The sequence below is a fragment of the Pyrgilauda ruficollis genome, unplaced genomic scaffold, assembly GCF_017590135.1.
Source record: "Pyrgilauda ruficollis isolate IOZ18807 unplaced genomic scaffold, ASM1759013v1 scaffold407, whole genome shotgun sequence".
Classification (NCBI taxonomy): Eukaryota; Metazoa; Chordata; class Aves; order Passeriformes; family Passeridae; genus Pyrgilauda; species Pyrgilauda ruficollis.
The window spans coordinates 4,497-16,651 of NW_024525568.1; the positions used below are offsets into that span (position 1 = coordinate 4,497).

A 12,155-nucleotide genomic window follows, 5' to 3' on the forward strand; every position below is an offset into this window, starting at 1 on the left:
TGGGCTGAGCCCAAATCCCTGGGCTGAGCCCAAATCCCTGGGCTGAGCCCAAATCCCTGGGCTGAGCCCAAATCCCTGGGCTGAGCCCAAATCCCTGGGCTGAGCTCAAATCCAGCCCTGGGCTGAGCCCCAAGCCCTGGACTGAGCCCAAATCCCTGGACTGAGCCCAAATCCCTGGGCTGAGCCCAAATCCCTGGGCTGAGCCCAAATCCCTGGGCTGAGCCCAAATCCCTGGGCTGAGCCCAAATCCCTGGGCTGAGCCCAAATCCCTGGGCTGAGCTCAAATCCAGCCCTGGGCTGAGCCCCAAGCCCTGGACTGAGCCCAAATCCCTGGACTGAGCCCAAATCCCTGGGCTGAGCCCAAATCCCTGGGCTGAGCCCAAACATCCTGAGGGATCTGGGACTGTCCCAAATCCATCCTGAGGGATCTGGGACTGTCCCAAATCCATCCTGAGGGACCTGGGAGCTGTCCCAAATCCATCCTGAACATTCTAGGATCCATCCCAAATCCATCCTGATTGCTCTGGAATCTGTCCCAAATCCATCCTGATGGAGCTGTCCCAAATCCATTCTGAGGGAGCTGCCCCAAATCCATCCTGATCTCTTTGGGATCCATCACAAATCCATCCTGATTTCTGGATCTGTGGATCTCAGGACCTGTGCATTTCTGGATCTGTGAATTTCAGGACCTATGCATTTCTGGATCTCTGGATTTCTGGGTCTGTGGATTTCTGGAGGAGCTCAGGGCAGGGCATTAAAATCAACCTGGGCAGGGATTTGGGATCTGGGGCCAAAGACAGAGCCACAGCTTTGCCCTCTGCTGGAAAAGCTCCCAAAATCCCCCTAAGTAAAACGTGAGGGAAAGAATTGCCAAAGCTGGCTGAAATGTTAGGAAATGTGGAAAATTAGAGGAGAAGAATGCCCCAGGTGCCCCTGGAGTGGCTCACGTGTGTCTGTGGCACAGGGACTCGATGCAGATCAGCACCCGCACGCTGTCCCGCGCTCGCAGCTGCACTTTGCTCTTCAGCTCGCTGTGGTCTGCGAAAAACAGTGGGGAAAACGTCAGCAATCCCACAAAATCTGGGGACTGGGCTCCTGAGGGACACCAGCAGCCTTGGGATGGCTGCAGGAGGTGCCAGAAGGTTCCTCCACATCTGATGGAGCCAAAGGTAACGGATCCAAGGTGGATCCATCAGTGGTCATCAGGGATAGAACCTGGTGGATCCATCAGTGGTAGAACCTTTGGGATAATGGACTTAGAAAGGGAATCCCAGGTGGATCCATCAGGGATAGAACCTCTGAGATAATGGATTTATAAAGGGGATCCAAGGTGGATCCATCAGTGGTCATCAGGGATAGAACCTGGTGGATCCATCAGTGGTAGAACCTGTGGGATAATGGATTTAAAAATGGGATCCACCAGGGTGGATTCACCAGTGATAGAACCTGTGGGATAATGGATTTTAAAAGGGAATTCACCAGGGTGGATCCATCAGGGATAGAACCTGTGCAATATCAGATTTAAAATGGGATCCACCAGGGTGGATCCATCAGGGATAGAACCTCTGAGATAATGGATTTATAAAGGGGATCCCGGGTGGATCCATCAGTGGCAGAACCTCTGGAATATCGGATTTTAAAAGGGGATCCATCACTGGCCATTAGTAGCAGAACCTCTGGAATATCCAGGGATTCTCCAGAGCATCCTCTGGGGGTTCTTCAGGAGGTTCTCCAGGGGTTGGGGTCTCCAGGGGTTGGGGTCCCTGAGGCAGCACTCACCGATGTGGACGTTGGCTGAGAACTGGTAGATGCCGCCCACGGGGGCGGTGAAGCGGCCGGTGGCCAGGTTCAGCCCCGAGCCCCGCAGGAACGCGCCCTTGGCCACGGGCTGCGGAGAGAGAACAGAGCTGCAGCCCTGGGCTGAGCCCAAATCCCTGGGCTGAGCCCAAATCCCTGGGCTGAGCTCAAATCCAGCCCTGGGCTGAGCCCCAAGCCCTGGGCTGAGCCCAAATCCAGCCCTGGGCTGAGCCCAAATCCTGAATCCCTGGGCTGATCCCAAATCCCTGAACTGCTCTTGAATCCCTGGGCTGAGGCCAAATCTTGAATCGCAGGGCTGATCCCAAATCCCTGAACTGCTCCTGAATCCCTGAGCTGCTCCTAAACCCATGGGCTGATCCCGAATCCTTGGATTGATCCCAAATCCCTGTGGTGATCCCAAATCCATCCCTGTTCTGCTCCTGGCTCCATCCCTGTGCTGATCCCCGATCCCTGAGCTGCTCCTGGCTCCATCCCTGTGCTGATCCCAAATCCCTGTGCTGATCCCAAATCCCTGTGCTGATCCCAAATCCCTGAGCTGCTCTGGCTCTGCATTCCCCTTTCCCAGAGGGCACAAGCCCAAACTCGACTCTTCTTGTCCTGGGCTGCCATGCCAGCTTGGCACCCAGAGCCTCCCACAGCAGCTCCGAGCCAGGAAAAATCAGGAACGAATTGGGCACCTCATCCCTGAGGCACAGGAAGCAGCAGCCCACGGCTGGGATGGCTTAATTAGTCCCATTTTCCCTGCTAATTAATGAGGCAGCAGCTCTCCCTCCAGCCCTGCCCATGCCTCAGGGCTGATCCTGCCTGGCTGCCAAGCCAAGCTGCCAAAAGCTTGGGAAATAACTAGTGGAATAATGGATTTTAAAAGAGGATCCAAGGTGGATCCATCAGTGGCAGTGGCAGAACTTCTGGGATATTTGATTTTAAAAGGTGGAGACATCAGTAGTAGAACTTCTGGGATAATGGATTTAAAAAGGGGATCCCAGGTGGATCCATCAGGAATAACGGATTTAAAAAGGGGATCCAAGATGGATCCATCAGTGGTAGAACCTCTGGGATAATGGATTTAAAAAGGGGTTCCAAGATGGATTTATCAGGGATAGAACCTCTCGAATATTGGATTTTAAAAGAGGATCCAAGGTGGATCCATCAGGGATAGAACCTCTGGAATATTTGATTTAAAAAGGGGATCCCAGGTGGATCCATCAGTGGCAGAACCTCTAGAATACTGAATTTAAAAAGGGGATCCAAGAGGGATCCATCAGGAATAATGGATTTAAAAAGGGGATCCCAGGTGGATCCACCTCTGGCCCTCCTTTGGACACCTTCTCCTGGATTTGTCTCTTCCTTTCAGCCCCAGAGGAGTTTCTGGGTTGAAGGAAGCCCCACAGAGCCACTCAGGGCTCTGATCCCAGCAGGATGAGTCTGGAATTCCTCACCGACTGGAAATTCTGGAGTTCCACCAAGGTCTTCTTGTCCACCAGCACCTGGCCCTTGAGCTTGCAGTGGAACGCCTCCTCCACGCGCCGCTGGGACGGGACCTCCTCCAGGGACAGCAGCAGCGGGGGCAGCTGGCTGGGGTGGGCTGAGATGGCCAGGGAGGCCCTGTGCTCCATGGCTTCTGAGGGAAAAAGGGCAATAAAATAGAATAAAATGGAATAAAATCTTCATTTAAGGGCCTGGCCATTCCTGTTCTTGTGATGGAACCTCCTCCAGGGACAGCAGGAGCTGGCTGGGGTGGGCTGAGATGGCCAGGGAGGCCCTGTGCTCCATGGCTTCTGAGGGAAAAAGGGCAATAAAATGGAATAAAATGGAATAAAATGGAATAAAATCTTCATTTAAGGGCCTGGCCATTCCTGTTCCTGTGATGGAACCTCCTCCAGGGATAGCGGCAGCTGGTTGGGATGGGCTGAGATGTCCAGGGAGGCCCTGTGCTCCATGGCTTCTGAGGGGAAAAGGGCAATAAAATGGAATAAAATGGAATAAAATGGAATAAAATGGAATAAAATGGAATAAAATCTTCATTTAAGGGCCTGGCCATTCCTGTTCCTGTGATGGAACCTCCTCCAGGGACAGCAGGAGCTGGCTGGGGTGGGCTGAGATGGTCAGGGAGGCCCTGTGCTCCATGGCTTCTGAGGGGAAAAGGGCAATAAAATGGAATAAAATGGAATAAAATGAAATAAAAATCTAAATTTAAGGGTGTGGCCTGTGAATGGAATCTCCTCCAGGGACAGCAGCAGATGGCTGGGGTGGGCCAAAAGGACCAGGGAGGCCCCAGGCTTGATGGCTTCTGAGGGGAAAAGGGGAATAAAATGAAATAAAAGGAAATAAAATCTTAATTTAAGGGAATTCTGCACTTGGATCTTCAATTAACACCCAGCAGCACTGGGGGAACATTTTTGGTTGCCATTTCAGTTCATGGTTCTTCACCAAAACAAAGCTCCTCCAGCCTTTAATACCCTTTACTTGAATATCCTTTAAAAACCTTTGACTCTTTAAAATCTTTTACCTTTCAAGATCTCCTTGAACTCCTGCAGAAGAACTTCCCTGGTGACTTCAGCCCCAGGAGCTCCTGGAGGTCCCTGAGGCCCAGGAGGCCCTGGAGGCCCCACCAGGCCTCGCTGAGGGAACAAACAAAGGAAAATTTGGGATCAAAACCTGGGAATTGCAGAAAATCCTACAGGAACATCAGCAACGTGAGGGGGCTTGTTCCCAGAAAATTCCTGATCATTTTTGGAGGACACTGAGGGATCAGGAGGAGCCAAGGGCTCTGAAAGTCCCTCAGAGATGTTTTTCCAGCTGCTGGGACTCCCATTCCTTGGATAATCCTCTAAAATTCCATGGAAAAGCTGCCCAGACTTTCAGAGGATGCAAAAAACTCCTCAAATAATTAAAATAATTAAAAGAATGCAAGATTGTCCAAGCAGCAGATGAGAAGTGCCGCATGATTAATAACCTGTCACTCAGCTCATTAATTTGAAATAAACCACTTGTCCACACCTTGATTAATTTATCCTTTGGGATACTTGGACTTTATCTCTTGGAAGGAGAAAAAAAAATATGGATTTTCTTTTGAATGAACAGGAAAATAACCCAAAAAGAGGCTCAATTTGAGAGAGGCTGGTTCAAAATTCCCACACGTCCTCTGCCGAAGCCAGAAGGATCAAACTTCTCCAAAAATGGAGAAATTAAACCCAAATAAAAAGGAAACTCAGCACTCTTTGGGCTGGGGAAAGGATGAGCAGCAAGAAGGGAAGCGTGGCGCACGTAGAGCGCAAATCTTACCAATTTTTTTTCCTTCCCTTTGCATCTCCTCTTGGAGTTTTTCCCGTCGTCCGGGCGGTGCACGAAGGAGATCCAGGTCCTGCGGGGGTCCGTGATCCGCGCGTCCGCGGCCTCCGGGAGCTGGGGACACACCAGGACACGGATCAGGGACGGACTGCCTCAGAGGGACCCAAAAATCCAGCCTGGAGCTCCAAAAGTCCCTCAGAGACCTTTAAATTCCATGGAAAACTCAACCAGATGTTCAGGGGATGGGAAAACCCAGCCATGGCTGTTCCTGCTGCCCTTGGAGGACACTGAGGGTGTCCTTGAGGAGCCAAGAGCTCCAAAAGTCCCTCAGAGACCTTTAAATTCCATTAAAAATCCACCCAGGTATTCAGGAGATGGAAAAACCCAGCCATGGCTGTTCCTGCTGCCCTTGGAGGACACTGAGGGCATCCTTGAGGGATCAGGAGGAGCCAAGAGCTCCAAAAGTCCCTCAGAGACCTTTAAATTCCATGGAAAACCCACCCAGATGGTCATAGGGTGGAAAAACCCAGCCATGGCTGTTCCTGCTGCCCTTGGAGGACACTGAGGGCATCCTTGAGGGATCAGGAGGAGCCAAGAGCTCCAAAAGTCCCTCAGAGACCTTTAAATTCCATGGAAAACCCACCCAGATGTTCAAGGATGCAAAAATCCAGCCCAGGCTGCTTTTGGGAGGACACTGAGGGATCAGGAGGAGCCAAGAGCTCCAAAAGTCCCTCAGAGACCTTTTTCCAACTGCTGGGACTCCCATTCCCTGATAATCCCCTGAGATTCCACGGAAAACCCACCCAGATGCTCAGAGGACAGAAAAATGGATCATTCTGGAAACGATCCCAGAAGCCACCTTGGGAGTTCTCTGCTGTTCCCAGCTTGGGGAACAGGGAAAATTAAACATAAAAATTGAAGGGAATTGATGAAATGAAGCTGGGAAAAGGCAGGAAAATCCCAATAAACCTGGGAATAACTCCAGGAATGATCCCAGAACCCACCTTGGGAGTTCTCAGTTGATCCCAACATGGAGAACAATGAAAATTAAATAAAAAAATCAAAGAGAATTGATGAAATGAGGCTGGGAAAAGGCAGGAAATCCCAATAACTCCAGGAATAACTCCAGGAATGATCCCAGAACCCACCTTGGGAGTTCTCAGCTGATCCCAGCCTGAGGAACCATCAAAATTAAACATAAAAATTGAAGGGAATTGATGAGATGAGGCTGGGAAAAGGCAGGAAAACCCAAAAAACCTGGGAATGATCCCAGAACCCACCTTGGGAGTTCTCAGTTGATCCCAACATGAGGAACCATCAAAATTAAACATAAAAATTGAAGGGAATTGATGAGATGAGGCTGGGAAAAGGCAGGAAAACCCAAAAAACCTGGGAATGATCCCAGAACCCACCTTGGGAGTTCTCAGCTGATCCCAACAGGAGGAACCATCAAAATTAAACATAAAAATCTAAGGGAATTGATGAAATTAAGCTGGGAAAAGGCAGGAAAATCCCAATAACTCCAGGATAACTCCAGGAATGTCCCAAACCCACCTTGGGCTGCTCCTCGCTGTTGGCCAGGGAGGCGTTCAGGGGCTCTGGGTGCTCCTTCCTGCCCCTCCTGTCCTTCCTGGCCGCGGTCACCGCGCGGGGACACAGCTGGTGGCACAGCAGAGCCAGCAGCAGCCACCAGCCCGGCATGGTGGCAGCCAGGAAAATCCAATTTGTGTCCAAAAAAATCCAAATTAACCAGGTCAGGGTCAAGGAGCCAGGAGGAAAATGATCCAGGACCAAAAAAAAATTGGATTTGTGTCCAAAAAAATCCAAATTTATTAGGTCAGGATTAAGAAGCCAGAGGTAAAATGCTTCAGTACCAATAAAAAACAACAACAAAAATAAAAAACCAAATTAACCAGGTCAGGATCAAGGAGCCAGGTGCAAAATCCTTCAAGATTAATAAAACCCAGATTTGTCTCTAAAATAAATCCAGACTTAAGCAGGTGAGAAGGATCCAAGCAGTCGGCAATACAAAGACAGATTTGTGTCCAAAAAAAATCCAAATTAACCAGGTCAGGATCAAGGTGTAAAATCCTTCAGGAGCAAAAAAAAAAACCACCAGATTTGTCTCTAAAAAATAAATCCAGAATTAAGCAGGTGAGGATCCAAGCAGATTTGTCTCCAAAAAATCCAAATTTCAGGAGGATCCAACCGGATTTGTGTCCAAAAAAATCCAAATTTCAGGAGGATCCAACCGGATTTGTGTCCAAAAAAATCCAAATTTCAGGAGGATCCAACCGGATTTATGTCCAAAAAAATCCAAATTTTTCAGGAGGATCCAAGCAGCCAGGTGCAAAATCCTTCAGGACCAAAAAAACCCTGGATTTGTGTCCAAAAAAATCCGAATTCCAGAAGGTTCCAAGCAGCTCCTCGGGATGGAAAAGCTGGAGATGAATTTGTTTGGAATTTGTTTGGAATTCTGGATCCTCAGGAGATGGAGCTGAGCCCGTGGGAGCTTCCCAGAAATCCCAGAGGCGAGGGGCTGCTCTGTCCTAAATCCGGCCTAAAACTGGTTTTAAAGGCACTCAGTGCCCCCAAAATCCAGATTAAAACTGGTTTTACTCTGCACCCCAAATGGGGCTTGAAACTGGTTTTACTGTGCCCCTTCTGACCCCCTTAATCCGGCCTAAAACTGGTTTTACTGTGCCCCTTCTGACCCCCTTAATCCGGCCTAAAACTGGTTTTACTGTGCCCCTTCTGACCCCCTTAATCCGATTTGAAACTGGTTTTACTCTGTCCCCTCTGCTCCCCCAAAATCAGATTTAAAACCGGTTTCACTCTGCCTCCTATACTGGGCTTGAAACTGGTTTTAAAGGCACTGAGCACCCACAAAGGGGGTTTGAAACTGGTTTTAGTCAGCCCCTTCTGACCCCCTTAATCCAGTTTGAAACCGGTTTTAGTCAGCCCCTTCTGACCCCAAATCCAGATTAAAACTGGTTTTACTCTGCCCCCCAAATGGGGTTTGAAACTGGTTTTAAAGGCTCTCAGCCCCACCAGACGGGGTTTAAAACTGGTTTTAAAGGTGCTGGAAGCTGCAGGGCAGAGCTGAGCCCGGGCTCAGGCGGAGCTTAGCCAGGCTGGGCTCAGAGCCCAGAATCCGACCCGTCCGTTCCCGGGAGAAATCCTCGAACTTCCCTCGGCATTGCAGGGAACGGAATCCGGGGAATCGCCGCCATCCCGGCTCGGCCTTGGAAGGATAAAACCCAGCCTCACACCCCAAAAAATCCTCACACCCCAAAAAACAGATCCCAAAAAATAGATCCCAAAAAACAGATCCTTCACATCCCAAAAAAATCCCCCACACCCCCAAAAAACAGATCCCTCACATCCCAAAATGATCCCCCACACCCCAAAAGAATTCCTCACACCCCAGGAAACAAATCCCAAAAAACAACTGTCATGCCCCAAAAAACAAATCCCAAAACTGAAATCCCTGACATCCCAAAAAACAAATCCCAAAAAACCAAATCCCAAACCCCAAATTCCTTACATCCCAAAAAAGCAAACCCCAAGAAACAAACCCCAAAACTCAAATCCCTCACACCCCAAAAAACAAATCCCAAAATCCTTACATCCCAAAAACCAAACCCCAAAAACCAAACCCCAACAACAAATCCCAAACCCTAAACCCCAAAACCCCTCACACTCCAAAAAACAAATCCCTAAAAACAAATCCCAAACCTCTCACACCCAAAAAACCCGAATCCATAAACACAAATTCCAAAACCCAAACCCCAAATCTCTCACATCCCAAACTCCCCAAAAAATTTCCAAAACCCAAACACCAAAACCAAATCCCAAACCCCAAAACTCAAATCTCAAACCCCAAAACCAAATCCCAAATCCTCCCCAGCCCAAAAAAAACAAATCCCAAAAAACAAATCCAAAAAACCAAACCCCAAAAAACAAATCCCAAACCCCAAATCCCCAAATCCTTCACACCCCAAAAAAACCACAAATTCCAGAAAAGAAATCCAAAAAACCAAACCCCAAATCCCCAAATCCTTCACACCCCAAACCCCAAATCCCAAAAACCAAATCCCAAACCCCAAATCCCAAATCCTCCACAGCCCAAAAAAACAAATCCCAAAAAACAAATCCCAAAAACCAAACCCCAAATCCTTCACCCCCCAAAAAACAAATCCCAAACCCCAGATCCCAAATCCTTCACACCCCAAAAAAAACAAATCCCAAACCCCAAAAGCTCCGCGGGGGAAGCGAAACCTCCCCGAGCCCGGCAGGAGCAGGTGGAGTTTCCCAAAATTTTTCCTCCTTTTTTTTCCCAGTTTTTCCCTAAAAACAAAAACCCCAAATCCCGGCGCTGTCACGGGGCGGGAGGGCGCGGATTCCCCATCCCAAATCCCAAATTCCCGCTGGAATTCCCGCTGGAATCGCGGCTCCTGCCGCGGCTCCGGCTCCTGCGGTTTCCCGGAGGACCAAACACCAAAACCAAATCCCAAACCCCAAAACTCAAATCTCAAACCCCAAAACCAAATCCCAAATCCTCCCCAGCCCAAAAAAACAAATCCCAAAAAAGAAATCCAAAAAACCAAACCTCAAAAAACAAATCCCAAACCCTAAATCCCCAAATCCTTCACACCCCAAAAAAACCACAAATTCCAGAAAAGAAATCCAAAAAACCAAACCCCAAATCCCCAAATCCTTCACACCCCAAACCCCAAATCCCAAAAACCAAATCCCAAACCCCAAATCCCAAATCCTCCACAGCCCAAAAAAACAAATCCCAAAAAACAAATCCAAAAAACCAAACCCCAAATCCTTCACCCCCCAAAAAACAAATCCCAAACCCCAGATCCCAAATCCTTCACACCCCAAAAAAAACAAATCCCAAACCCCAAAAGCTCCGCGGGGGAAGCGAAACCTCCCCGAGCCCGGCAGGAGCAGGTGGAGTTTCCCAAAATTTTTCCTCCTTTTTTTTCCCAGTTTTTCCCTAAAAACAAAAACCCCAAATCCCGGCGCTGTCACGGGGCGGGAGGGCGCGGATTCCCCATCCCAAATCCCAAATTCCCGCTGGAATTCCCGCTGGAATCGCGGCTCCTGCCGCGGCTCCGGCTCCTGCGGTTTCCCGGAGGAGTTTCCATCAACTCCAAGAAAAGGAGGAGGAAAAAAAAAAAACAGGGAAAAAAAAAAAGGGAAAAAAGGAGGAGCTGCAGGCGGGCCCGCGGAATTCCCAGCGGAGGGAGCTGCCCTAAAAAACAAAAACCCCAAATCCCGGCGCTGTCACGGGGCGGGAGGGCGCGGATTCCCCATCCCAAATCCCAAATTCCCGCTGGAATTCCCGCTGGAATCGCGGCTCCTGCCGCGGCTCCGGCTCCTGCGGTTTCCCGGAGGAGTTTCCATCAACTCCAAGAAAAGGAGGAGGAAAAAAAAAAACAGGGAAAAAAAAAAAGGGAAAAAAGGAGGAGCTGCAGGCGGGCCCGCGGAATTCCCAGCGGAGGGAGCTGCCCGGGGAAACAGAGGGTTTTGGGATTTATGCCAGGAAAATCAGGGTTTTTTTGGGATTTATCCCAGGAAAATCAGGGGTTTATTGGGATTTATCCCAGGAAAATCGGGGGTTTTATGGGGTTTTATCCCAGGAAAATCAGGGGTTTATTGGGATTTATCCCAGGAAAATCAGGGGTTTATTGGGATTTTATCTCAGGAAAATCAGGGGTTTATTGGGATTTATCCCAGGAAAATCAGATTTTTGGGGGATTTATCCCATGAAAATCCAGGGGGAGTTGGGGTTTTTATCCCAGGAAAATCAGATTTTCTGGGGATTTTTTCTCAGGAAAATCAGATTTTTGGGGAGATTTTATCCCAGGAAAATCAGATTTTTGGGGGGATTTATGGTAGGAAAATTCAGGGGGGTTGGAGTTTTATCCCAGGAAAATCAGGTTTTTTTGGGATTTATCCCAGGGAAATCAGGGGTATTTTTTGGAATTTGGAGCACCTGGCAGGGCTGGCAATCCCTGCCTTGGGGTAAACCCCAGAGCAGAATTCCCGCTTTATTTCCCACTTTTGTGGAAGGAAGAAAAATTTATTGATTGGGAGGAAAATTTTAGGGATTGGGAGGAAAATTTTAGGGATCGGGATCTTGGGGAAACTGAGGCACGGAACAATCCCAACCCAAAATCCAGAAAAATCAATATTTTTTTTTTGTTTTTTTGGCAACACTACCGGAAAAACGTGGAATTTGGGAATGGGAAAAAATGGAAAAAGCTGGAATTTGGGAACAAGAAAAAACTGGAATTTGGGAATGGGAAAAATGGGAAAAACTGGAATTTGGGAAGGGGAAAAAAGGGGAAACCTACAATGTGGGAATGGGGAAAATGGAAAAAATTGAAATTTGGGAATGGGGAAAAAATGGAAAAAGCTGGAATTTGGGAATGGGAAAAAAGGAGAAAGCCTGGAATTTGGGAACGGGATAAAACAGGAATTTGGGAACAGGAAAAAATGGAAAAAGCTGGAATTTAGGAATGGGAAAAATGGAAAAAATTGGATTTTGGGAATGGGAAAAAATGGAAAAACTTGGAATTTGGGAAGGGGAAAATCCCGCTGGAATCCCAGCAGGGCAGGAGTCAAGAGCGGCTCCGGCCCGGCACATTCCAGGCGGGATTTGTTGCTCATTTTTGGGATTTGCTGCTCATTTTTGGGATTTGCTGCTCATTTTTGGGGTTTGTTGCTCATTTTTGGGGTTTGCTGCTCATTTTTGGGATTTGTTGATCATTTTTAACTTCCCCGGCACTCCCAGGGCCGGGTGAATTCCCAGAGCCTCAGACTGGGAAAATCCAGCCCAGAGGGGGCGGGGAAATCCCAAAAATCCCTTTCCTGATTTTGGGAAAATCCCAGAAATCCCTTTCCCAGTTTTGGGGTCATCCCAGAAATCCTTTCCCCAATTTCAGGGTTATCCCAGAAATCCTTTTTGGAGGACTTAGAGATCATCCCAAAAAACCTTTTCTCAAATTTGGGATCATCCCAGAAAACCT

General features: G+C 48.6%; 1 protein-coding gene across 1 annotated transcript; it reads right to left on the reverse strand.

Moving 5' to 3' along the window:
- Positions 1-943: 943 nt before the first annotated feature.
- Positions 944-7,119, reverse strand: C1QTNF12 (C1q and TNF related 12). The gene is made up of 6 exons (XM_041477556.1): positions 6,664-7,119; positions 5,104-5,223; positions 4,328-4,439; positions 3,258-3,439; positions 1,780-1,888; positions 944-1,038 (listed from the first exon to the last, which is right to left on the reverse strand). The coding sequence occupies exons 1-6, from the start codon at positions 6,808-6,810 to the stop codon at positions 944-946; spliced, it is 765 nt and encodes a 254-aa protein (XP_041333490.1). The 5' UTR covers positions 6,811-7,119.
- Positions 7,120-12,155: the final 5,036 nt, after the last annotated feature.